At 40.2% G+C, this 27,048-nt stretch overlaps 1 protein-coding gene across 4 annotated transcripts; it reads left to right on the top strand.

Moving 5' to 3' along the window:
• Positions 1-1,099: 1,099 nt before the first annotated feature.
• LOC119900630 (chloride intracellular channel protein 4) lies at positions 1,100-17,921 on the top strand. Of its 4 annotated transcripts, XM_038715789.1 has the most exons (7): positions 9,240-9,373; positions 9,465-9,505; positions 13,075-13,184; positions 13,790-13,915; positions 14,472-14,578; positions 15,473-15,654; positions 15,790-17,921. In XM_038715789.1, the coding sequence occupies exons 3-7, from the start codon at positions 13,129-13,131 to the stop codon at positions 15,949-15,951; spliced, it is 633 nt and encodes a 210-aa protein (XP_038571717.1). In that variant the 5' UTR covers positions 9,240-9,373; positions 9,465-9,505; positions 13,075-13,128; the 3' UTR covers positions 15,952-17,921. The 4 variants fall into 4 exon arrangements, with proteins under 4 accessions (XP_038571689.1, XP_038571698.1, XP_038571717.1 ...); XM_038715761.1 differs by lacking the exons at positions 9,240-9,373; positions 9,465-9,505 and adding an exon at positions 1,100-4,053; XM_038715770.1 differs by having other exon boundaries at positions 9,238-9,505.
• Positions 17,922-27,048: the final 9,127 nt, after the last annotated feature.

Here is a 27,048-nt window from a genome sequence, read left to right on the forward strand (position 1 = left end):
TTGAAACATGCAATATGGACATTATTCCAGTTGCAGCTCTCATATTAGAAGAAAAGCCAATTAAAGGAATATAAATCTGATTTTCATCCACCTTATTCAAAATTTTCTGTGATCCTCATGCACTTCCTGTGCTGTTCTTCTATCCTCTTACACTTCTCTTGTATTGATTGCACTTTTTTGTTAACTCTTACTTCTTTCCCTAGGTATTTACCCCATTGATGCCTTAACTAGTATGTATTATCAGTCTTGTAGTCAGTGCTATATTGATGCTTTGTTGATGCTTGAATGTTGTTCCTCAAATGTTAGTCGCTTATATATATTAGATAAAAGTGTCTGCCAAATAAGTAAATGTGAATGATCCAATAAATGTAATATGTGCATATAGATAGAGAAATATTTTACTTAATTAAATCATAACTATTACAGTATAAATGTAAATTACTCTCATTTACATCTCCTATTAAACATATAAAAATAAGCAAATATAATATATAAATATAAGCAAAAATAAATGATAGTATGTGTTACTGATCATGATACATTGGTCAGATTTAACTTAGGAGCTTGCAGCATGTTTATGTTTAGGTATCTATTATCTGTCATGTTCTGTTATGGCTAGTGCTAGTTAGTGAGCAATAGCACAGTGCCATATTGTGTCACCCAATGTGGCCTTCTTATTATACAAGCTTCCACAATTACTTTCAAGTGTGGAAATAGAAGAGAAAACGTCAGTGCTGTATGCAAAACTTTGAAGGGTATGTGAGGCTGAACTGCAACTTCTGTGTCTGTCTAGTGTAACTAAGTGTTCTGTATGTAATGATAATGCATGTGTGTGTATGTGTGTGTGTGTATAGGTATTTCTGTGTGAACTTCAACTCAAGTGGTGCTGGTCCCTGCGTGGCAATGGGGTTTAAGTTCCTGGTCATGTGGGGATCAGCCTCCATTTAATCCTCTGGAGAGAGAGAGAGAGAGAGAGATTGTATTTATTGATGTCTAACTCTGCTTAAGGTGCAGTACTGATCCGAGAGCTCCATAGCCACAAGCAAAGAGTAAAAAGAGTGTGGACTTATAGACCCTAAGCCCTTACACCTGGATAATTTATATTGTCTTGTGATCTTTGGAGGTGAACTATCAGAATCTGGATTTACTTTCATGTGCCTGGAAATTCTGAACTTTCCAGCTGTCCTACAGGCCTTTTATAACCTTCGTAGCTTTGCTTTCAAGAGCTTTGTAAACATTCTTAGATCCATCTCGGAACCATTCTGGAAACCTGGACTCATCCAAAAATCAGCCTTCACATGGCAACTAAGAGCTATTTCCGGATTTGAGTTGTTTGATCTTTGAAACACTTCGTTCCTAACTCCTAGTTGCTTTCAAACGTTAGAAATACTGTGAGATCCTTTTTGGATATTTTCTGGAATACTAGATTTATTTTACAATCTTTGGAATCTCTGCGTCCTCAGAAGCACACTTTTTGGAACTAATCCAGAAACTGGAACCAACTGGAGTCTTACCTCCATAAATCTGTCTTTGATCATTTTTGGAATACTGTTCCCAAACCACAAACTTGGCATCTTGCAGAACTACGTACAGATCTTGGAAAATTCTTCCTAAGTAAGTGTCCCATCATTTGCTAAAACAATGGCTCAGTCAGGTTCCTGCCCAAATCAAGACCTGTTAAATGGCACCAATGCCCACAGTCCACAACGAGATGAGGATGTAGAACTAGCTGAGGAAGTAGGGGAGGATGTTTTGATGATGGCTGAAGCAGGAGAGGGACAAACCAAAGGAAAAAGCAGAGAGCAGAGTGAAAGGGTGAGGATTACCCAAGTGGCCCTGTCACCAAATGGAGTAATAAAAGACGGGGAGGGAAGAGGTGAAAGACTGGGGGGAGACGAGGAGGGAGTAGAAGTGGGGGATGAAGAGCACGAAATGATAGATGAACAGACAAGACAGAAAAAGAGTGAAGGCAAGGAAGAGGACGCGTCAAAAGACACAAAGACAGTGATTAAAAATCTGTGTCAGTTTTCAGCATTGATAGAGGTTGAGAAAGGTCAAGAGCAGATGTTAGACAGCAATGAAGAAACAGAAGAAGACAGAAGTAAACAAGAGGCAGTAACAGCAAGGGCAGAAACAAGGATAAGGCAGGACAAGACCAATGATGGAGACAACGTGTTAGAAGAACACCAGGTAGTGTCCACTACTGATGGTGCAGAGCATTTTCAGGACTCAGGTACTTTTGTAGAAGAGTCAGGAGAGGCTATAGAGTTGCCTGCTGATGACACAAACGAAACAGAAGCTGTTACTCTACCCACTAATGGCGAAGTAACAGAAAGCATTGGGGATCCAACAACAGATATGGCCTCTGTTACCACAGGGATAAATTATCAAGTCAACAATCAAAAAGATGTGTGCCAAACCTTAAAGGTTAGCAACAATGGCATACCTTTTGAAACAATTTGCACAATTGAAGTGGTAGCTTATGAGACCAATCACTTAACCAGTGAGAATAAAGATCATATGAAAAAGAGTGGCGGGAAGGCCATTAACAATAACATCACATGGCAACAGAAGGATTGCATAGAGGCAAAGGTTGAAGATGAGGGAACTAAAGAGTTTGTACAAGATGCAATGTTTGCTTCTGATGATGTTCTAGACATAGGGGGTGAAGCAAACCAGAAGGCAGAGCAACCAGACTTGGCCGTTGTACCCTCAGAACTGACAGAAGGAGGGATTGAGAATGCAAGAAAAGTAGGGATCAACCAGCAGGAGCAAGAGGAAGAGCATATCCGACAGGCTGGGGATAATACTCTAACAGTGATGGATGGGGTAGGACAGGGTACAAAAGAGGAGGGGACGGCAGGTGATACTGTTTTTAGAGCATTAATGGATAAGGAGCAAGAAGAGACGATTGTTCAAGTTGAAAATCTGTCTAAGATAGATCTTTCAGAACCAGTACTGCACCGTGTGGAGGAGGTACCTTTAGATACACAGCAAGATGTGGATTTAGACCAGGTGGAGGAAGCCTTTGAACTGGAAGAGGGAGGTAAAGTTGAACCTGATAAGCCAAAAGGTGAGGTCACATTAGAAGAGAATGAGTTGACAACAGAGATGAGAAGTAATTTGCAAGAACATCCTTCGCAGCACCTCAAAGAAGCAGGAGCAGCTTGGGTAGAAAACTTAAGAGAACAGTTAAGACAGCAGGCCCTTGTACAAGACGAGAAGGGAGGAGGAGCACAAGAAGAAGCAATGGAGGGAGATTTAGAGATGGCGGAAGAGCCCGTGACTGTTTTAGATGATGAGTTTGAAGACATAGAGGAGAACATGACTAGCGAATTTGAAGAACAAAAGTCTGCCACCATTACAGCCCCTTCTAAAGATACCATAGCCAAGACAAAAGATGAAGAGGATCTGCAAGGAGAGATGGTTCAAACTGGTAAAAAGAATGACGCGAAACAGAATGATGAAATAGCAGAGCGTGAGTTGGATAAAAACGGAAGAGTTAAAGGACTGAAGGAAGCAATGGAGAATGGGATCTTGTCTCCTGATCCGCAGCCGCTAAGGAAAGAAGAATGGGGGACAACAAAAGTGCTGTCACCCAGGAGAAAAGATAGTGACTGGATTAAACAAAATCAAAGTGAGGAAGAGAGAGCATCAGACATGAAAGACTGGAGGAGAGAACTGAGGCCTGTGAAAAAAGACATCTGGGAATCTGAGAGGTTAAGAAAAGTTGAACAGTCGAAACAGGAAAAGAAGGAATCCCCAGCAGAAGAGAAAAGTCCACCAAGGAAGGAGGACTGGATAAAGGAGCTGAAGTCAGTGATCAAAGACGAATCCCGACCTAAAAAAAAGGATGAGCAGCTGAAGAAAAAGCGAGTGGTGCTGTTGGAGGACGGCCATTCGTACATTCCCCAGCGAGAGGAGATGACCGAGGAAAAAAAGGAGGAGGTGAAACTGATCTACCATAAGAGGGCCGGGAGCCCTTTGCCTTCTGTGTGCGGGAACAGCAGAACACCCCAAGACCAGGACTATAAGATTGCGCTCTATGTCAAGGTAATAAACCATATAAACCAACACATACTGTACTCATACTGTATGTCCACCCTTATTAGTTAATTACTGAGAAAAATTCCTCCATTGTTATTAGGTCAAGGTAACAGACCATAATGGTCTAAATGGTTGTAGCACTGTCAAATGACCTTATGGAGCTGTATCGACATTAACTGAAAACATAGATCATTTATCAACATAAACATAAATGAAAACTGTGTTCCAGCAAACAATTTTACTGCATCAAGAAAACACGACTTCCTCATTCAAAGAAGGAGTCCAGATGCAGGGGTATCTGGCAAGAAATGTTGAACCTCAACCTCAACCTCACTCTGCAGCACCATTTCACATAATACGGCAATTCATTGTGTTGGCCAATCAAATACCCACATTTCTTGTAGTTAACTTCATAATATGAAGGCTTTAATTCTACTGCTTACCATGCATAATGGAGGACAAAATGCATGTCACTTTGATAACATTTCAGAGTAGTAAATTCCTGTTTAATGAGATTATAGATAGAAGTCCAGTGTTTCTAGTCATTTAAACCCGATCTATTGACATCCATAGCACACATGTAAGGCGTCATACAAACAGAAGAAGCAGTCAAGATAGCAGTAGTAGGAATGTGCTGATCCAGGGGGCAAATGTGATAGAATTGCACCAGAATCCACCTGCATGTTTTGGCACCAGAGGCTCAAATGTGAGCCGGCTTCATACAGCGTATGGCTGCCTCAAGACTAAAGACTTGGGCCAATTTGGGCTGAGAAACAAAATGTTCCATTAGCAACACAACAGCTCTGGACCTGTAGTTTTGAAGCATCATTCATAAAGTGCCTTGTATGACTCTGGCAAACACGGATGCCAGATTTATGCTGCTGCTGAGCCAAGCTATTTGTGCAGCAGAGGTATGGACACAAGCCCAGACTGGCAGTCCAATGGCATGCCTGTTTGTAAAAACAGACCAACCCCACACCGCAAAGTCACTATAACCTCCAATGTTATGTTTTTGTTAGACATTTGCTGCTTTTTATTTCTTCTGACAAGCATAAATCCACACAAAACTCTGATCAAATTGTGTTGTTTAGTATGTTTTGACTGCATATGTTTTGTCTATGTGCCACTGATACTGTGTACATGTACTACTGTACATCATGTGTATGTACATATGACGCTGTCTACTAACACTAACAAAGGCAGCTGTTTGCTGACAGTTAATACTAATAAAATTATTGGTATGGGCAGGAGTATAAATTTACTGTATCCAGAACTTGACAACATCAACTTGCCAGGGACTGCACATATTTACTGTTCAGAACTGCTGTTGAGCAGTGGTCAGGTTGCCCAACATTTCTAGAGGTGCCATTATGTAAACATACGAACACCAGGTAGACTAGTGTCAGTGAAGTCAAGAGACTTTAAAAAAACACTACAATGGTTGCGTGAATTAGGCTACAGTTACATTTTGTGTGTGTGAGAGAGAACAAGTGAGAGAGAAATCCTATCTTGATCTGCTTACCTTATCCCATTAAGACAGTCATATCCTAATCCATCTGGCATGGTAACCTACATGACTCCATGCATGCTTGGCAGGTTGTGGACACACTACACTCTGCTTCAATCATGTCATTTAATTCAATACAATATCCATGTCAGCTCTTGTTGGTGTTTTTTCCACCCTCTACATGCGTGTGTATAAACTTTAATAATAATGTCTTAACCTGCACAGACGTACACAAACACACACACAGAGATCAGTTTTGCTCTGTGTTTCAGCAGCACATTCCTAACTGAGGCAAGAGAAAAGCAGGGCAGCCTTTCGACGGCCAGCAGGGAGGTTTATCACCAAGGAAAAATGTACTAATATCTGAGAGCTGCTTCACACACACAAAACACAACAAGCTTGTTCTCTGTGGGAGCTCACATTCAAACAATGGCTTCCTTTGTGAGGGGCTCAGTTGGCAGCACAAAGTGAGGTAGATGGAAATGTTATGGAAAGGTTCAAGCGTCCTTCTGTGTCACCGGACTCTATGGCAATGGGCCAACCAGTCAAAAAATGTTTGGAGATTATTCAGTAATTACATGACTGCAATACATCAAACTAAGTATTTTGATTTTGACTTAAAATACAGTAAGTGTCTTTGGTGTTATTGTCTTGTATGCCACTCAGGAGCTAGTTTTAGGGCACCAATGTCTGAATAACACTGCTATGCTGCTGCCTGCAGAGTTAATCTCAACATTCTCACTCTGTAAGCTGATTAGCCTGCTGTTTGGTGCTGAGAGCTCTGGGTACAGGGTTGCTGGAAACACCACATAGCCTACTCCCCTTAAACTAAATACTGCATATACATTATCGTTTATAACTGGAAAACAATCTCAACATGAACCAGTTTGACTTATAAAAGTTTACTGGGTTTTTGATATATAAGGCTGATATATGGCGTCCATTAAAATCAGATCTGTTCCACTCATTGTGGCCCGCTGCTGATCTGTTGACCTGAGATGTCCTGTCTACTTATACTTCTACCCAGCCTCACTCCCTACCTGGTGCCCCTTCATGTGGACTTGAGTGATGTAAACTTTATTGACTTTTTTATTAATCTCTTTGTCACATTTTATTACATTTAGTAATCTGATCTTGTTATTTCTAAAATGGAGACACTCTCTTTGAATTTGCATTTTTCTTCCTGTTTTAGTCATTTCCACTTTACCACCTATTGCTTCTAAAGCAACTTCAGCTGTCCAAAGAGACCGGTGGTTTCAATTTTCTTTCTTTCCTCCACTTTTTTCACATATTTTTTGTAAATCTTTTCCTTGTCTTGGGAAACCACAAACTAGACGTGGTGGGTTTCTGATTCTTCTCAGTATATTCCAGATTTCCCTTATTTCAGTCAGGAAAGACAACACAATAATGCAGAACCATTTGATATAGACTATAAAGACTAAGCAAAATGAAAATTAATTTTATAACAACCAAAATAATTCACAGGCTAGTCAAAAATTTGTTTGGCATATAGGATTAAACTGGATACTTTGTGTGCAAAATGTTATTGGAAGGCAGTTATTTCAATAACCTGAACATATATTAGTTCAGTATTGATTTAAACTAACAACCTACTTTAAACTTAATTGTATTGCACATCTCACTGATTCACACTCTGGGGCTTATCTGTCCTCCATTTTATTGCAGCTCTGTTTCCTCTTTCACCTGATGAAGATTTTAGACACGGATTGCAATTGTGTTTATCAAACTTTTCAGAGGAGATTTTTAGTGGTACAGCACATCCACGCCATTTTCAATGAGGATTTTGACTTCTGACAAGTTCCTCTGGGTTGGTGGCAGCTTCATGTGTAATGTGCCGCGTAAAAAGGTTCAGATACAATGTGCTCGGCATAGAAATAAAAGACAGAAAACAAAAGAGCTATCTCAGCTGTTGTGGGTGTGAAGAAGATTTCCATCCCTGCTGCAACACACACTCACACTGGACGCATTGTGTGTATGTGTGTGTTTGTGACGGAGCAGAGATTCCACCTCCTCCCACTCCTCTGAAAAAGAAGGAACACTTACACTGTGTTCTGTGCCTCCTGACCTCACACAAACACTGAACACTGTCAGATTATAATGTTTTTTTACAGTAGGATTTTCCGAAAAAACAATGTATTGACTCACACAAAAATAACCCCTTTCAATCATCAATTATGTACAACGGTGTATTAGAACCAATGTAGATTGTTTTAAAATTTTAATTACTGAGTTGGGGGAGGTGGGTAATATTCTGAGAAAAGGTAGTACATTTATTATTAAAAGCTCTGTACACAATCAAAAGTAGGGTGTGCAGATGTTAAAAACAGCTGTCGCATATGAGCTATTTTCATCCAGCACTACTATGAGATGCAAAGAGAATGTACGTATTATGGTCATGGGTCATTTCTACACTTTCTGTACTAAAACACCTACAAGCAAAACTCCTGAAAAGTCTTTTCAAATCGGAGTCCGTGGTCTAATTTGTGTCAGTTTAGTGGTCCTTCATGTGAAATCGTTTGAGAACCTTAAGGCTCAGTCACTGCAGGAAGTGGCACAGCAAAAGTGATGTGTAGTTGGTGGCACTAGAGGCTTGGTGACATAGGGACTTGCAGGGCTAGCTGTCAGTTAACTGTCAGTTTACTAGTATTAATGGTCAGTTAGCAAGCTTGTTAGCGACTAAGTAAAAAAGCTTGCTAACTGACCATTTATTGTATGCTTGTAAGCATGCCTTAGTCGCTAACATCTAAATAATATCACACACAGTTTATTATTTTCTTTGCCATTGTGGCCAAGTGCTTGCTCATAGTGGGAATTAAATAATATTACAAACAGTCTAGACCTGCTCTATATGAAAATTGCATTGCGATAACTTCTGTTATGAATTGGCGTTATCTAAATAAAACTGAATCGAATTCAAAAGACTAATTTTGTCAGTCAACTCCTGTCTCATAACTTTTTGTAAAAACTATGCTTCTCAAATAGTATGGATGCTGCAACACAGCTAATAGCTTTCTCCATTTTGAAGTGCCGGGCCCCACAAAACGTCATAGGTCCGCTCTGTCAAGACACTTTGCTATTGGTCAAAGAAGTGAAATCTGCCCGTCAAAGCAAAATGTGAAACACTGGCATGGATTTACTTCCACCTGATCGCAGTGATTCCATTGAAATGAACTAAATTAGTCCTGAAATGTTGCTGTCTTAAATGGTGGTCTTTGTCACAAAGGTAGTGCTACAATCAAGAAATAGATCTTGTGTGCCGTCATGTATATGTTCAGGACATGTTGAATGTTGCTACATGATATTAGCTCCTGGCAACTTCTAACAATGACTGGATCTATATTGGTCTTAACCAGAACTGTTACCACCACAGGACCAACCACAACCCTTACCATAATCAACCGAAAATGTTTTACCCGGAAATGTATTGCTTAGCTTCTTGTCCCTATGTGGCTTCTTAATCCCATGCTGTGACTGTGTGAACGGATTATGTCCCCCCACAATGTAATTCAAACACACAAACATGCACACATTTTCGTTTGAAACTGTGTTTAGTATTTGTTCTAACAAAGAGGCATTGTGTGTGGAGGAGACACTGACATACCAGAGAAAGCAGAAAAAAAACACACAAGCAGTCCGAGGAGCAGGCAGACTGACTCACAGACAGACATGATGGTGGTTGGTGGTTATCATGGCTTTATTGGAAAGGAAACAGGACTGCTATTATGGATTAACTAAACATGGATTGTATTATATTTATCCTGAGCTGAAACATCTCTTTTGGGTTTGTTTTTAATTATGGTAAGAATTTGTCGTTTGGGTTTCACGCAACATTTCAATACATTGAAAAGCTTTTCAAGATTGTTCACCATGTCCTGGTATCACACTGCAGTTAAAAAATTGGGCTTCCCTACCATTGAGCTGTTTGTAAAGGTAAGCAACATTATGATCCTCTGCAAATCCTCCCCTAATTCATTTCAGGGAACAGTGTCGCTGTGAATGCAATTGTTCGTACAGTCTACATGCATGGCACCTATAGGATGGTTGGTATGGTTAAGGGAAGGCAATTAATTTCAAAAGGTCATACTAAAGCTGCATGAATCGTTTTTATTTATTCTACTTGCCTACCTATCTGTTCACCTGATAAACGTAACATTCCCTCTCCTTTTAGCTCTGGTTTGGTCTCCACCAACTCCTGAGGAAAATATCTGGCTCTTTAGTTCCTAAATGTTGCACTTTTTCACCTCTCTGCTGTTCGGTGCTTGGCAGCTATTGTACAGAACTAAAAACAGCAGCTAAAAAGCTCTTTGGAAACAGTAGTTTCAAAATGACTTCATCAGACTTCATCAGATGGAGCTTGTGACTCAAGTCTGGAACAATGAGAACGCCGTATGTGTGAGCAGATGGCAACCCTTGTCTTTGTTCAAAGACGGTCTTTGCTGTCGGATGTGAATGTTCTCCTTTCTCCAGATCTTCATTGACTCCTGGTCTGTGACCTTTGACCTCTTTTAAGTGGATGCTGAGGTTGCGACCATGTTATTTTTTGTCCAAGCAGATTTTTGACAACTCGTTGGTTAGGTTGGTTAAGGTTAGGGTGGGGTTGGGTTAAGTGATAGTCTGGTGGGGGAAAAAATATGCTAGAACTATTTCATTGTTATAAAGTTCATGGAAACATACAAACATATTAGACCAGGCATTTACAGGAGGCAGAAGGATCTACTTTTATTTAATATTTGTATATTATTTAAACATTCTTTTGTAAAGGATGTAAGTTTATTCATACTGTTGCTTCTACAGAAGAAGGATTGTTGCTTTGAGCATCACAGTGGCGTGTTATTAGTCTGTGTGTGGCTGTGGCGCAGTTATCGATGTGAGTGTGTGTTGTGCTAAATCAGTGGTTCTCAATCTTTTATGGGCCAGCGCCCCCCTATCCATTATCCAGGTCCCTTACTGCCCCCCATCAAAAAGGTGTTGGCTATTTGCCCTAAAAATTGTTGATAACTATTTTTCGTATTGTTTGTTGTTGTTACTATTGTTATTAAAAACATTTAAAAAGCACATCATTGCATGACAGACATATTTATTACTGATTATATACTACACTGATATAATGATTTAGTCTTCCCTCCTCTTTTGTGTCTTTTGTTTGGGGATTCAACATCTATAAATTAGTTTGAGGCACATTTTCACCTCAGTGATAAATTAATTCATTTTAATTCAGTTTCTTTCAGGAGAAGGCCGACAGCAGTATATCTAACACATTCTCATCTCAATGCGTCATAACTGATGCTTTCAGAAAGCTTGAAGGTACCCTTCAGCGCCTGTATGAAACGCCCCCGTTTCCTACGGTGCAGCAACACAAGGGAGGCTAGCCGGTTGACATGCATACATTCAGTGACTTAGGTTTAGGTACTAACATTTCTGATGGTTGTGGTAAGGTTATGGGCTTCGGGGGGCTGTCAACACCTTTATCGCGAACGTTGCTAGCTAGTGTCTGTACGGGACGCCCCAGAGCGTCTCATAGAGACGCTTCCGGAAGCGTCCCGTGGAGACGGTAAGAAAGAGAAAGAAAGAGAGCGTCCATTTTCCAAAGTTTGCGCAATAAACGCCATGTGGGTGAAATTTTACAGATGATGTTCTAACTTCCCAGTCCCGTGAAGGCAGCACAGAGCTGTGGCACAAGTAGCTGACAGAGAAGAAAAACACCGTCTTGCCCAGTCGCAGTGGGGTAAATTGGCTTTAATGTTGCAGACCACAGTTTTTTTTTTTGTGGTTGAAAGTTAAACTCCCATTTTTGTGAATCTTTGAGGTAAACACCCCCCCCCCCCCACCGTCGTACTCTGAACGTCCCCTGGGGAGCAGTACCGCCCCTGTTGAGAAACACTGCGCTAAACGAAACAACAAGCACACACAAAATTATACAGCACAGAGGAGATTAAAGGTGCAGACAGAAGAGAGCAACATGACCTTGGTGTTTCTTGGAATTTATTTTTCCTGCCTGCGTTAGCCACCGTGGCCGCTCTTACCGTCAGTACTGGAGCTAAATGATGTCTGTGCACATGTCTGACCATGTGTGAGACTGACAGACACATACTGTACCTCATAAATTGAGAAGGTGTTTTCTGCAGTAAGCCTACTTAGATGGTGAAGACGTGACTTATTTACATATAAATGAACGTTTGTTACATTCAAGCCCTTGCCAGACCAGTTCACACAATGCTGATTAAGCCTATATGGGGCAGGTAAATCTCTCATTAATTCTGTTTAGCAACTTCCCATTTCATGCACCTCAGTTTACCATGTACAATGACAACAATTCATTAACGTATGTCAAAAAGACAGCAAATCTGAATGCCACTGGACAATGCTGGGTGACAGAATTAGTGGAATATAGATTTGATCTCATGCAGAAACATGGAGGGAGAGACCAATGAGAGAGCCAGACAGCCAAAGCCTATCTACACATATTACCATCTGGGTCAGCTGACCTTTCGGCTGCTGAAAGCCTTCACTATCATTGCGGGAAGGTCTCCTCTTCCTCTCGATCATCATCATCATCATGTAAATGTAACGGAAGAGGTCAGGTTTAAAGAGAGTGAACATTTATTAGAATACACACTGAAATATATGACATTAACTGAGTGGTAATGGTGGAGTGCACATGGCAACAAGTAAAACTGAGAGTTTGCATCTATCTAGATAAAGCTTTCAGCATGGCATGGAAAAATGTAGCAAAATAATATGGCCCCGCACAGAAGATTGTGGGGGGCCACCCCTTGAATACTAACGCACTGTAGGCACTAAGCCTTATATTACTGCCAGGGAACTTAATGAGTGTGAATAACAAAGAGGCTTAAGAGAAATTGTGCAATGCTGGCCCAACACTAGAGGATAATTGGGCAGATTTCGGGTCCGATTCTCCTCAGCCTCGAGTTCATCCACAGGTTGCAGATCATAGCGCACAAGTGGAACTAGCTGACGACGCACTGCCACTCTGAAATGGTTTAGATGAAACGCCAAGTGTTTGTGACCGAGTGTGCGTGCTTATGATTAAAAGATAAAAAAATGGTCCAATCTGTCGTTATGTCTGTGGTATCCAACAGTTAAAATTTGTAAATCCTCTAGTGTGCACCAGGCACAACCTGCATGCAAGAAAAGTCAATGACCTTTCAGTTCTTCTGTTAGAAATATAATTTCAAAGAGAGACGTTGTTGTCTGATGAGACAACCCTAATGACTCACAGGACTTTGCGTTTATATTTAATAATTGGGGATCGTCTGTTTTGGAAGTAGAGATAAAATCTCATGAATTTGTATTTTGTACATTTGTACATTTGTATTTGCCCTGTTTTTGTAAATGTTTTTGAGTAATTGTTCTTGTTCTGCAGCTTTTTAAAGCACTGACCCTCACTTAGGAGTTATATTTGATCTAATGCACTCTCTCATTTCTGCACTGTGTACGTTTCTTTATGTGAATGTGTGTGTGTGTGTGTGTGTGTCTAGGCGGGAAGTGATGGGGAGAGCATTGGCAACTGTCCATTCTCTCAGAGACTCTTTATGATCCTCTGGCTTAAAGGGGTCATCTTCAACGTCACCACTGTCGACCTCAAACGGTAATGTACTACACGCACATATTACACATTTCTATATTGGGATTGCCTGGCCTTAATGCTCGTTGTTCCTTTTGTGTAGATTTTGTCCTCAGGGCCGGGCCATGCAGAACATTCAGTGAAAAGCTTTTATTCACTATGAAGGACAGTTAGTTAAAATAACAGTTCCATGAAACAGGAACGATGCCAAATGCGCGCATCAAGTCCACAGTGCTGCTTCAGTGTTTGTAGCATGAGGAGAAAAGTATATCTGAATTTAGGGGCGTCATGATGTTGATTGTAAATCGAAATGAGCAAAAGCAGGATCTGCGATCATTCCAGTATTATATTTTCTTTTCTTTACGCTTCATAGACGACACAGACGCCGGAGTCTGAGATGAAAATCGCGTTATGAATAGGTTGTTGACAGAAAGTAGGTTATGCAACACGGGGTAATCTTACGCCACCTCGCTAATCCTGGTGGCTTTTTGCAGACGGGGAAAGTCAAGATGTCGTTGTAAAGTATCATGACACCCCTATTTGAAATGACAAGTGATAGCTTGGTAAACACTATCCGGGATGACACCTACATCCTTCATACCGTCTTCTGCTTTGTTTTGTGGTGTCAGGAAGCCGGCTGACCTGCAGGACCTCGCTCCAGGAACCAACCCGCCTTTTGTGACCTTTAACGGCGAGGTCAAGGTCGATGTCAACAAGATAGAGGAGTTCCTGGAGGAGAAACTCACCCCACCACGGTCCAGAAACACACATTCTCACATCCAAGTCCAGTTGCCCTTCATTTTAACCTTCGTTGGATAACTATGACCTGGATGACTGAGAATCTTCATAGACATTCTCACATGCGCACACAAACTCACATGAACATACAGTTGTTGGCCACAAGAGGCTTAAACTGGAATTATGCTTCTACGGGCTTCACATGATCACGTACAGACTGCGGGTGGTACATATACGTCCACTACAGACGCACTGTATATATGTTCAAGCAAAAGTAGAACAAATCCAGAAAAGGAAACCAACGCCTTAACAAGGAATTGTTTTCCTCTGCTTTGCTAGAAGATTTCTTGTAATGTAACCACGACCAAACTCTGAAACACAGATAACTTCCTGACAGGATGTTGGATCAAACAATGGGCTTGCTTTATTGCATTGCACATACATTTTATACTTATGGGGGAATTAGTATTGTGCTGTATTAGAAAATACATGAGAAAAAGTCAGTACAGTACAAAAGCATTAATAAAAAAACATGGGGGTAGTCAGTTGACTTCTCATGTGTGTCTTAAACAGCTACCCCAGGCTGGCTGCCAGACATCCTGAAGCCAACACAGCTGGCATCGATGTGTTCGCCAAGTTCTCAGCTTACATCAAAAACCCGAGGAAAGACACCAACGACGGTAAATGAGAGAGAGAGAGAGAGAGAGAGAGCATCTATGTGTGAGGGCTGGCTTCAAATCATGTCATTCAGGAGAAGTATTTTCTTTAAAGCTTCACTAATCAATATTTTATATTAACAATAGAGAAAATTAAATGACTGTGTCTAATGTGAAAGACCAACCTGGAGATTTATTACCGCATCTGTAGCCTCAGCCTCTTTCAGGTTATTGTTCTGCTTTCTCAAATCTCATCAACCTTATTTCCAGCAGCAGGCAACTGTTTTCAGTGTACAACTAAGAGCTGTACAGCCATGCCGGAGACTCTGTGAGGCTTCACTTTCAGCGGTAGCACTTCAAAGTGTCCAACTGTGTCAAGCAAGTGCGACAACACAAGACATAGCAATATTACTTACTAGTCCAACAGAAAGAAGGCTGACTTGGCGTCTGTCTTGAAACCTTGCAGACACATGGAGGGAGAGACAATCCGGCACGTCTTTTTCCCGGTAAACTGCAAATGTTTCATAGTGACCATAAACCAAACTAGTGGACAAATCAAAATGTTGAGCTGCTGATGGCGCTAGATGAAAAGTTTAAGGATCATCACTTTCCTACAATTTATCCTGAAAGGAACATGGATTTATATTTGATAATAATCCATCCAATAGGCTTAGTTGTTGAGTTATTTCCGTTGCAACCAAAGTGAGACCCACGCTGCTAGCTGGGATAAAAAGCTCTGATAAACCCACTGCAGCAAACAGCAGACCAACACAGTTAGCGACTAGCTGGTGAACACAGTGGCACATTTGGCCGCTATTGGGGATTTCTAACCTTCAAGTTCATGTGTGTTCATATTTGTCTCATTAGTCTTGCTCAAGGAGACTCCATTTGTCTATGACTCTTTCTCTGTATCTGCAGCCTTAGAGAAAGCCTTGCTGAAGTCTCTCCGGCGTCTTGATGACTTCTTGAGGACTCTCCTGCCTGAGGAGATCGATGCTGATGCCGAAGGAGACCTGCCCGAGTCCACCAGGAGCTTCCTAGATGGGTCTGAGCTCACCCTGGCCGACTGCAATCTGCTGCCTAAACTACACATTCTTAAGGTTCATTCAGCCGGTTTTTATATACTCCTAATTCAAGAGATAAAAGATACTTGGCCTGCTGCAACCCTTAGATGACCACATCGAATGCTCTTAAATCCTGTCATCTCACACCTGTTCACATTGTTCTGTTCGCAGGTCGTAGCCAAGAAATACCGGGGCTTTGAGATTCCAGGGGACATGATAGGGGTGTGGAGGTATTTAAACAACGCCTATCAGAGGGAGGAGTTCACCAGCACCTGCCCAGCTGAGAGGGAGATCGAATTTGCCTATCTGGATGTTGCAAAACGCATCAAATAAGAGGAAGAGTGGGAAATGACGTAAAGAATTGGGATAAAATGAGTCATGCATACCTGCAGATGGTACAACAAGTAGACAGTAAAAAAAGAAACATGACAAGAGAGATGAGAGTCAAGAAGAAGTAAGAAATGGGTGAAACTGATGATGTGGAAATAAATCGAACTGTTAAATCCTGATGAATTTACAGAAATATATAGGGGAGGAGGCTAAGAATAAGAATATACTGGCTAATTCTAACACATCTATTAACTCCTTTCCAAGTTTAAGATCTCTGCATCATCTTGGAAGTGGAACCCTGATTATCTGTATGTGTGCAAATGTATGTGTCTACAGTATGTGTGTGTGTGTGTGTGTGTGTGTGTGTGCTCTCACAGGTTGGGTTGCACAGTCATCTATTATATCTTTATGCTAATCATTTATAATTATGACAACCAGTTATTGGATCGTTGCAGAATTAATTCCAGAATTTATATTGTTGTTTTTTTTCACTTTTCAGACAATGGCAGGGCCAAGTTCAGTGCAAAGACTAAGCATTACTATTCTCTGTATTAGAAACCATTTATTCCATTTTTAGCTTAGTTAACACTTAAATTTTAAGCTAGAATTTCAAGTGCGCTCAATTTCAGTTTGACAAACAAAAGGGGTTTAGATAATGTGGATAAACTGTTTCTGGGACCTTCAAAATAAATATGACTGCATTGATAATTTAAGATTTGCTATTAAAAATATATATATGTTTGCATATTTTGCATTGGCCTGTGTCTGCTGGCAGTGCATGACAAATTCAGTCTCTGCAGAAACTACAAAAATAATACTCAAGGTTTAACAAAACAGAATTTCATCAAGTAAGGCTTAAAGGATTAAATCCATTCGTAAATTTTATTGGAACTGACATGCGTTCAACTCTTCCTCGTTATATTTTGCTCCTTCTGCTCCCAAAGTTCAGTTATCTGTCCGCAGAGGCACACTGTGTATACAATACATCTGACTGATTCCATTTTCTTCATTGAACATCTCTGTCTTAATGTTATTGATGAATCAGTAGTCAAATTTAAATGAAACGTGTTTAATGTCAAGGCTATTTGTATGTTTTATAAGCAGTTTATTTTCTGAATGTGTACTCTCTGTACTGATGCAATGACACTATTTACTCATATTGTGATTTTCTGTGACATATCTATTTTGTATCTAATGCTACTGACTGGCTGAGTGGTGACAGGCCTTGGTGTGGGTTGGTTTGGTGATGATGACTTTTTGATTGAGACATTGTTTAGTTCAAAAGACTTACTGACCTCCAGTGTAATCCTGGGTCACTTCCCAAAGTCCTTTCTCGTCTCTCTAGCTGCAGTGTTAGTGCTATCCCTTTCAACCTTTATCAGTCAAAAACAACGCCTCCTGCTGTGGTAATTTACTATTTTGAATAATTTAATAACAAAATAACTTGACTGATTTTGTTTGGCAATGTCAGAATTCAAAAACAAAAGTTTTTTTATTAAAATTTTTATGTCTTAAAAAGGTAACTTTGCAATTTTTTTTACCTGGATGAACAGAGTCTGGCTTTGATGAGAGTGATATGAAGGTCTACCTCTGTAGGAATCCCTTCCATAATGTTGTTGGACACTTATAACAAGAAAAAAAACAAGCACTTTAGTGGATACACTTTGACGGGGTGCTATTTTCCACAAGGTCCCAGGTCCAGGTTAAAGAAGTTACCCTTTAGGACATATATGTTCTGTTTTATCCTTGAATGCAGCTTTAGTTCATTAAAATCACTTGTTTCATCGGTGGACAGAAGTGGTTTTAGTATGTGTTTTCACCAAACCACCGCTTTATATAGACATTTCCAGTCATTCATTGTTTGGCAGATATGTGTGAGTGTTTGGCACCAAACCAACCCTGACACCAGCCTGCTGTGTTCTGGCCTTATATCCTCTCTGGGGAGAATCTTTATTAAACTGATTTTATCACTATGTGGATTGTTTTTAATGTTTTTGTTGTCTCTGTTTGTCACTTCATCAGAATTCTGGTGTCGGCGTGTAAATGCATCTATGAAAAAGTGGTGTACAATGTATATTACATTTAAAAGTCATTTAATAATCAGCATGTGGAGTTAATCTATTTCTGAACCAGAGGTGTTCTCGACATTTCCAAACAACAACACAGAACCCTTAAGCTGAACTGACAGCACCGAATTGGCAGCTCTTTACGTAGGAGCGCCTCTCAGTGGTGACTGAAAGCACTGTTGCAGCTTGGCTGAGATGTGCAGCATGCTCGTTCCTGGTTAAAAGTGTTGTGGTTCTGGATTTGGATCAACAAAACAATCTAATGCGGAGTGACAAGAAGTTCAAATCTCAAAGTTTTGACTCAAAGTCTCTCTCTAGATCTGACAGCACCATCAGTTGTTTTAGATCATGCATCAAAGAGCTCAAGGAAAAAAATATAATTGGAAAAACAATATTTATTGTTCACCATATGTCTTTAAACACTGAATCACTAATTAAAAAAAGATTCAATTAAGTAATAATACATTGTAAAAGTCAATCATTCTATCTGTGGCACACTACAGACTCCATATTTTTAAAGCTTTTAGTGGAAAATAAAATGTACTTATTTAGCTATGTTTTACCTATAAAATCTGTTATTTCGCTGCTTTTTTATTATGAACACTTGTACTTTAAATTCAGATTGCTAAAGCCATGTGTGACGACTCTTTGTTTTAAAAGTCCAAAAAGATTCTTCACGCAAAACCGGGTATATTTAACACAATGCACACACAATACACACTCAAACGTGTGCAGACACCCACACTCATCACTGGGGCGACAGTGATAGCGACTTCTGCAGAAACCCTCTGAATGTAATGACCCAGAGTTTACACTCCCGGACAGCAAACACACACAGCTCAACCACCATAGAAACATCCTGAGGAGGAATGTCCTGTTCGTATTGTGATGCTGTGAACTAATAACGCAGAGTAAAGTCACACTTCAAATAGTGTAATTGTAGAGCTCTAGAACAAAACACAAGGTAATGACAGCTTGGGAGATAAATTAATTACTTGAAGTTCATCAGTAGAGGTCTGATCTTTAAGTTATAGTCCTGGATCAGTGCTTTCTACATTTCAATATTCAAATAGAGCAACTGATTTAAGTTTTGCAACCGATGCTAAGTGAACTCACATGTTTTGTTAAATCTATGTGCGTTAAATTATGTGAAAATACAACAAATTAGACACAATTGTAATGGTTAAAGAGGTTAGGTCACTCATGGTATAAAACTAAAGACATATTGATATGTTGATAAATTATCTATCTCTACACATCTGCATCTATGGTAGCCTGGATGTGCAAAACACAACATTTCACAAAACCATTGAACAAAACCTAAAACCCCAAATTTCAGTAAAACACATTTTACAAATCAAAAAAAGAATTGATAAAATACAATGAAATTTTTAAAATTAAGAAAACTGAAAACAAATTATTTTGTGAAAAATAATACAATTAAAAATAACTTATATATACATATGTATTTAGATTAAAATATAAATTAAATTAAATTCAGAGACTGCCCTCACAAGAAAAACGACAGTATAGATTGTTTGTGCAGCGCATTATTACAACCTCTGTTTATGTTAATTGTGGCATCGACCTCTAGTGGCTGAACAATGGCTGCAAAACAGGAATATATATACATACTCACACTCACACACACACACATGCATATATGTGTTATATATGTGACAACCTATGTTGTTTTTTAGGTTGGAGGACTTGCTGTAAATTCCACACACCTGTATACTGACAGGTGCGTTGGAGAAAACAAATTGCGTGAGCGAGTTAAACCTTGTTGAGTCAGAAACAACAAACCACAACCGACATTTCACAAAGCCAATTAACAAAACGCAAAATCTTGTTGTATCTTGCACTTCGGAGCCCCCTCATCACTGAGCATATACTTTAAATTTGAATACATAATGCATACATTTCATGAACCTTTATGAAACCAGTCTTAACAGTGTGTGATTTATTAAATGTATAAACTAACTGGAGCTACTGCACTTTTCCAATGTGGAATTGAAGTTGTATCATTCTCACTGGACATGATTCAGCAGGTAACCTCAGTGTGTGAGTCTGTCTACGATCAACTAAAGAGAGTGTAACTGTATAAAAATAAAATATCAATCTTTATTGTCACATTGTTTTTTTCCATGCTAGAAATCAACTTTATTTTAAAGTTGGCACACACATACAAAAACGACGTGCGTCTGTCTTCTAAGGAAGATAAATGGTTAACAGGGCTGCTTGTTCATGCGCCTGGCCAGGGGCACACATCGTCTTCTTTGATTGGTCAGTCTTGTTAATTAATGAGTGAATGAAAAGGTCCGAGTCGAGGCTGGCGCCCGTGTAGGGAGGGGAGGTGTGGGGCTTCCTGATGTCCCGGCAACGGTCTACTTGTGCTCAGATGTCTGAGAAGCGCCAGAGGCGAGGAAGAGAGACTCGATGAAGGGATGGATAAATAGATGGGTGGATGAAACCAAGGTTCAAGCAATATGAGCTTCTGATGACCTTAAACATCTTTAAATTCAACATTCTAAAATTTTATTCCTTATTAATTGCATAAAAGTGGAAACAAGAGGAAACTAGCCTGGCTCTGGTCAACGGTAAGAAAATCTGCGCATTTAAAGCTCACTAAGTAACAAGTTATATCTTGGTACAGGAGGCATGTAAATTCCTAACTTTCGGTTAAAAAGAAGGAAGACTGTGGATTTTGTGCCCCGTCACGTACAGTGCCGTCACATTGAAAAGGGATCTCTTGTCATCCAGTACAGAAAAAAAAATCCAGAGCTGCAGTAAAACGTGTGGTTTAAGAAAGTATCACTTATAATATCATGTGAACCAGCACCATGCAATTGTAGTAATGGCAAAACCCTTCTTGGCTTGTTCAGTGTTACATAACTAAAAATATGTCCTGTAAAAGACATTTAATTGTCACATGGATGGATGGATGGATGGATGGATGGATGGATGGGCAGGTGAGGAGGAAAAAGTTGGAGAGTATAGAGGGGGACCAATGGTCGAAAGGCCAACACTGGCTGAGAGACGATCAGTTCTGGGAGCAGTACTTCCAGAAACACACTGTTGGAGACAGAAACAAAGAACGTTCGGTTAAAAACAGCTTCAGTACTTGCGTGACAGTGGAAGAGGCACAGTCAACCATGAGTATGCATAATAAACACGACAATAATTCACATCATCTGACTGCTGCTTGTTAAGAGTTGGAGGATTACTCTGTTTCTTTCGCTATTGCATTGTTGAGTCACCTACTTACTTATTAGACGTCTAATCTTCGTCTTCCCTCTCCAACTACCATGTAAATTGTAACGTAATATTTCCCAGTAGGTAGGTAGCTGTGTGGACAGTCTTTCTAAGGAGAACTGATCAAAGTGAAAGGGACACCACAACTGTGCACTGTGCCAACCAGACGGGCACAAGGACTCACTTGGGATGAGCTCTTTTAAAAGCACAGACAAATCTTTTTGATTAACACTTTTTAAAAAATTCACTTATGTGTCTATTTTGAAAAAGGAAATTTGTTACTAGGAGGAAATAGCGCTGGGGTAGTTGTCCTGTTGGTGCTCTACTGTCGGTAGCTAACAATACCAACCCATGCCACGCTCTTGCAGCCCTGGAAACAAATTCTGCTGTAATTCCTCGTAAAGTTTAGACTTTCACCTCTTTTGTTGGTCTTCTTGGTCTGAGGTGGGAGGGACTTCTTGAAGTTTCGACCAGTCAGACTGGGGACGATGACATCTGCACTGGGTCTGGATGCAGTGCTGTCGTCTGCTGCTGGGGCTACAGTGGTGGGCTTCACGCCTCCCACAGCAGCAGGAAGCTTCAGACACAGAAGAAGAAAGAATGGAGAGGAGGGCGATTACTGAAACCAAGTATTCTCAACTACCTGTATCCTTTTCAAGAGTGCGACACACACAAAACATCCTAAGCTGGTGGTAGTATACTGTATATTCAAATACAACTTGTGTTATACAGTGATTAGTCATCAAAAAGAGAAAAAGAAATAATCCAAGTATTCCTTTTGAAATTTATGAGTGCAAATATTTTACAGGAACTTACCACTTTATTTTTTTTCCCTGAATTTCGTCCATTTGCTGAAATGAAAAACAAAAACAGGCTTTTGTGAAAATGCCCCTGATGGAGAGCAGCACATTGTCTCAGTCCTGGGTTTATGTGGAGTTGAAGAGACGGGAGCTAGTCCAAAAATCCATGTGATCATTTCTTGACAAACCTGTCACAGGGTCTAATGCATGCTGGGAAAAGTTTTAAGCCCCCTCTGACCGTGATCAGGAATAAGTGGGAAATTTTGTCTGCATCTCGTCTGTTAGCTAAGACGCACGGAGCAACACCTATCCATTTTATAGCCTACAAACTTCTTGTTCAGTTACAGAAGATATAACAGAGACAACCAGTGTTTGAAACTGGCTGAGGACGTTTGCCATCCCCTGATAAATAGCTGTGAGCCAGTGGAGCAGCAATGTTGAGCAAAATAATTTTTTTTCAACACACAGCATGGTTTAAAATGTGATTATGTGTAATAGCAATGTTGAATTAATAATGCAGTGTATGAATCAATAGAGCATGTTGCTAATTTTTACCAATTCTGCATCATTCAATTTACTTTATCTGAACTCGTCTTTCATGGAGTGTCAAAATGCTTTCCGTTAGTAGTTAGTGTGTCATCACCTCGTGGCATGATGGTGATCCGTGAACTCAGTGTGCTGTTGAATGTCCTGTGCAGCCCCTCTAGGGCCGAGATCGTCTTCAGCAAATGGGCTCGTTTACCTGGACCAGCCGTGTCAGGGTGGACCCCTGCCCTGAGGCCTGTCGTGAGAGTCCTTGTATTGGCTGTGTCGCTGATTCTTGTTGTCCCCGCCACTCCAGCTGCTTTTGTACTCAGAAGCCAGTGTTTCAGGTACTGGCTTGGAGTTAGTGCTGAAGACTTCTCTGGTGCAGCTGATGCATGAGTGCGACTGGGAAGAGGATGTGGGGGTTTGACAAAGCCTGGTAGGAAAAAAAACAATTATGTTAACACAAAACACTTTCTCCAACTTTTATAAATGGTAAGTCATCAAAATCACCCTGTAAAAGGCCTGTGGTTCTGGAAAAGCTACTGTAAGCGATAGTGGATGTGCCTTGCGTCCTGCCAGAAGACATAATAATACGCTTACACAGACCCTTACAGTTTTATCTATAACTGTTGCCTTATTTTAAAGACTGCCGGCTATACATAGTAGACATACTGCCATTACAAATTTAGTTTCCCATGACCCTCAAATAGTCCTAAATACACACAAAGACACAAACACACATGCTATTTTGGTGGGATTCCACCGCTTTGCTGGTTGCTGGAAGAGTTGCTATAGGACCTTCAGCTGTGTGTTTCTAAACTTGTTGCTTTCAGATTGTCATCTCGTGATATTTTGAGCACCAACAGGTCAGTACAAGGCAAATCTGTTCAACCTCTATTACATAATTTTTCTATAGCAGCAGGAACACAGCCTTCCAACGTGTCTTTATCTGTTTAGGCCTACATTATTAATATCTGGTGATAACATCTTGTGAAATAAATGGCACAGTTGTGTATAACTATTTTAAATCAGTTAACAAAAGAGACTTATTCTAACCAGGCCTTGAGTTTGGAATAAGGTACGGACCTCATTTTCTCTTGTTCCATAGTTTAATAGATAATTTACCAGCCTATTAGCAACATTTACTGCATGTTAGGCTATATGTTGCTGATTACATAATATTGCATACAATTACATAGAGTAATACATATAGGACCAAAGTCTATGATCATATTATATTTACGTTGTGTTTATTAGCCTACAGTAACATAATTGTACATAATCCTTTGTTACATTCATGATGGAAATGGAGTTCAAAATTACATTTTATAATTTGCCATTATTGTATATTACAACCTACAGCACGTCTGTTTTAAAGTCAAGTAATTTTTACTTTAAGACACTAACTGACTCCTGCTGCAATCTACTTAATATATGTGCCGGGCTTTTATGGTTATATATATACATACATACATACATACATATATACACACACACACACACACACACACACACACACAGGTATGGTCAAGATGATAAAGCCAACCCAATCAGACAGAAATTTGATATTAGATAATTATGCAAAATCCCAGATTGCTTTCAATGCGTTGTAACGTTCAATACCAATGTGAGTATGAGTATTGTTTTCCCACAATATCTACACATGGTAACTGAAGTATGTTTAAGGTAAGGCAAATATCGTGCTATATTATAGTTAATATAAAGGTGAACATGATCTACAGGTCTGTGATGGGACACAAACCCTCCTGCATGAACTTCAGATGTGCTGTAGGTCGGTCCAGTTTCCACCTCTCTACATAAAGAGTATGCTTCTTCCTGCATTGGCACTGAACGCTGTGTGCATGTTGGAACTGATAGGCGACTTGGCTGAATAAGTTAGTTTGGAGAATCAACAGCGAGGAGGTAGTGTGTCCTTTATGTGGCGAGATGGAAATGAAGGTGATGGCTGTGTAGCATCCATTTTTATATGGGAGACTGCAGTTTGTGTCCCACCGAAGACCAACGATGAATGGTTACTTTTTAAAACTGCAACCCTGATCTTTCTCTGTGTTTTAGTTACCAAACCTTTCCCAAGGCATATCCTTTGTTTATTTGCCCTAACCAGGATCGTCCCCTAACCTTAACCATAACAAAGTTCCCCAGTTGTGTTGGATGAAATGATTTCTAAAAGTGTTGGCAATGATCTGCCAGCAGTACTGATCTGATTTAGCACCTTAAAAAGCTTCAGACAGCTGTTTCTGTCCATCAGAGTAAGCGGCTCTTGCCTGTTATCTGAACACCTTGCTTACCTCTCTCAGAGGGTGCTGCCTCCACTCCTGTCCCAAGAATCATCAGCATCATCGTCACTACCTTGATCGCAGACTTTGCGCTGTTTAGCATGGCGACGGAGCACTTAGGTGTTTACGTGGTGCACTAAGAGATTTTCTTTCTGAAGTTTTGAACTCTGAGTCACAATTTTGTTCCAAGAAGACTTCTGCTACGGGTTCTCAGACTGTGTTGTTTCTTCTTATGCTCAACTCATCCTTCCGATTCTTCTGATTTTCTGTTGATGTTGGGGACGTTGCTGATGGTGGTGACATTAGCTGAGATGATTTTAAAGTCAATGTAGGTCTTTTGATCTCAAATCAAACAGCCTGCACCTCCTACTAGGATGTTTTGACTTCTTTTAGTTACTTGAAGTTCTGTTGATTCCAAAAAACCTCTTCATGTAAAATAGGTCAAGAAGTTTCTACGCTTTTCTTCTTTCTTTCAACCAGACGTTGGTATTCGTCTACTTTAGCTCTGCATCTTCTCAACTTTACAGTAACAAATCTTTCTTTTTATCTGTATAATGAAGTTAGTTGCTCTGTTCATTTTCCATGGATGCGCCTCTTGAAGAAGGCTTGTCAATGCGTTCCTTTTCCTAATGCGCCCGACCAAACCTGCCTTTATAAACCTGAGTTGGCTGATGGCACAGCATCAACCAATGACTGGCGCTCTAGCCCCACCTCTTCCTCCTCGATGGATCGGTGACATTTCGGGAGTTTGGCGGCAAGCTTTGTGTGTATGGAGTCAAAGCTATCTTTTTGTGAATGCGGTGTGTGTTTAGGATTGTATTTAACGTGTGTGTGCTGTGTGTCCCCCGGCTGTATAAGCAGTGATAAGGTAGTTCTTAATATGTTTGCTCAGGGGCCACAGAAAGAGAAAGGCCCTCTGACGCATGAGGGCCCTGGAGCCACACTGACTGCACACATAACACGCACACACACAAAGCTCGCAAAATACAACATTCAAACACAGAAAACGACATGGCAAACTCATGTACACACACACACACAAACACAATCCTGGGGTCAGTTTGAACTTCGAAGAAAGGGTGGAAGACACACACACACACACACACACACACACACACAGATTGTAAAAGGAAGTGTGGGATGCACATCAAAGGGCACAGAAAGACTGAGAGGTCATGCCCAAATGACAAAAGAGAGGTTTTTCTAAAGAAGGTTTTTGCCTTTTCCTTTGCTCAGCATTGTGACGACTAATCCCTCAGACAGGAAGTTGACAGAGTGACGGTGGGACGCCACCTCCACAAATACCTAAACCCAACAACACTTGTGCAGGAGGGATGAACGAAAGATGAATTAATTTGGGAGTCGTGGTGAAGGAGAGGTACAGAGGACAAAATACTGAACACCGCAAAGAGTAAGAATAATATGAGGTGTGTGTGTGTGTGTGTGTCAGTTGCCGGGCGAAGAGAATTCAGCTTTAGAACATCCACTCATTCATTACTGCTCTGTGTCTGTCTGCAGTGTGTCTGTGTGTGTGTGTGTCTCAGAGATGGGAGAGCGACAGGAAGTGAAGGAGTTTCAGTAAAATAAAGAAGCATTTTCTTCTTTCTTCCAGCTCATCCATCTTGTCTGTTCTACAAACCTCCAGTCTGTCTGTCTCGGTCTGTCTTTGCACATCCAACTTATGCTTTTTAATTATCTCTTTCTATTTGTCATCCTTTGCTTCTTCGCGCATGGCAGCAGCGACTTTTCCTTGAGACGAAACAAGCGATACCTTCAGAATCTTTTTGTCAGCAGTCTCTGGTTAAAACAAGATCTTTGCCGTGTAAAGTCCTTATAATGAAAAAACAAATTATGTTCAGTTCATCCAAGTTACAGAAAAAACAATCAATTTCACCAGTGATTTCTAATTATGCAGATAATTTAGGTTTTATTTTGAAATATCCTTCTTTCATAATTCATCTAAATACATTTAAAGAATTTAACAGAAACAGCTCTTTCCATGCAGAAACATGGTCTACTCGCATCCCCTTTGTGTGCTTTGTGTACTACTTCTATTGGTCACTGCCCAAGTTACATTCTTATTTGTTGCAGGAAATAAATATGCAAGATTCTTCATCTGTAATGCATTAAAACATTCTCTCATGATCATATCAC

This window comes from Micropterus salmoides, unplaced genomic scaffold (assembly GCF_014851395.1).
Source record: "Micropterus salmoides isolate LMB-PRFRI ecotype aquatic unplaced genomic scaffold, ASM1485139v1 Ms_hic_scaffold_1, whole genome shotgun sequence".
In the NCBI taxonomy this organism is placed as follows: Eukaryota; Metazoa; Chordata; class Actinopteri; order Centrarchiformes; family Centrarchidae; genus Micropterus; species Micropterus salmoides.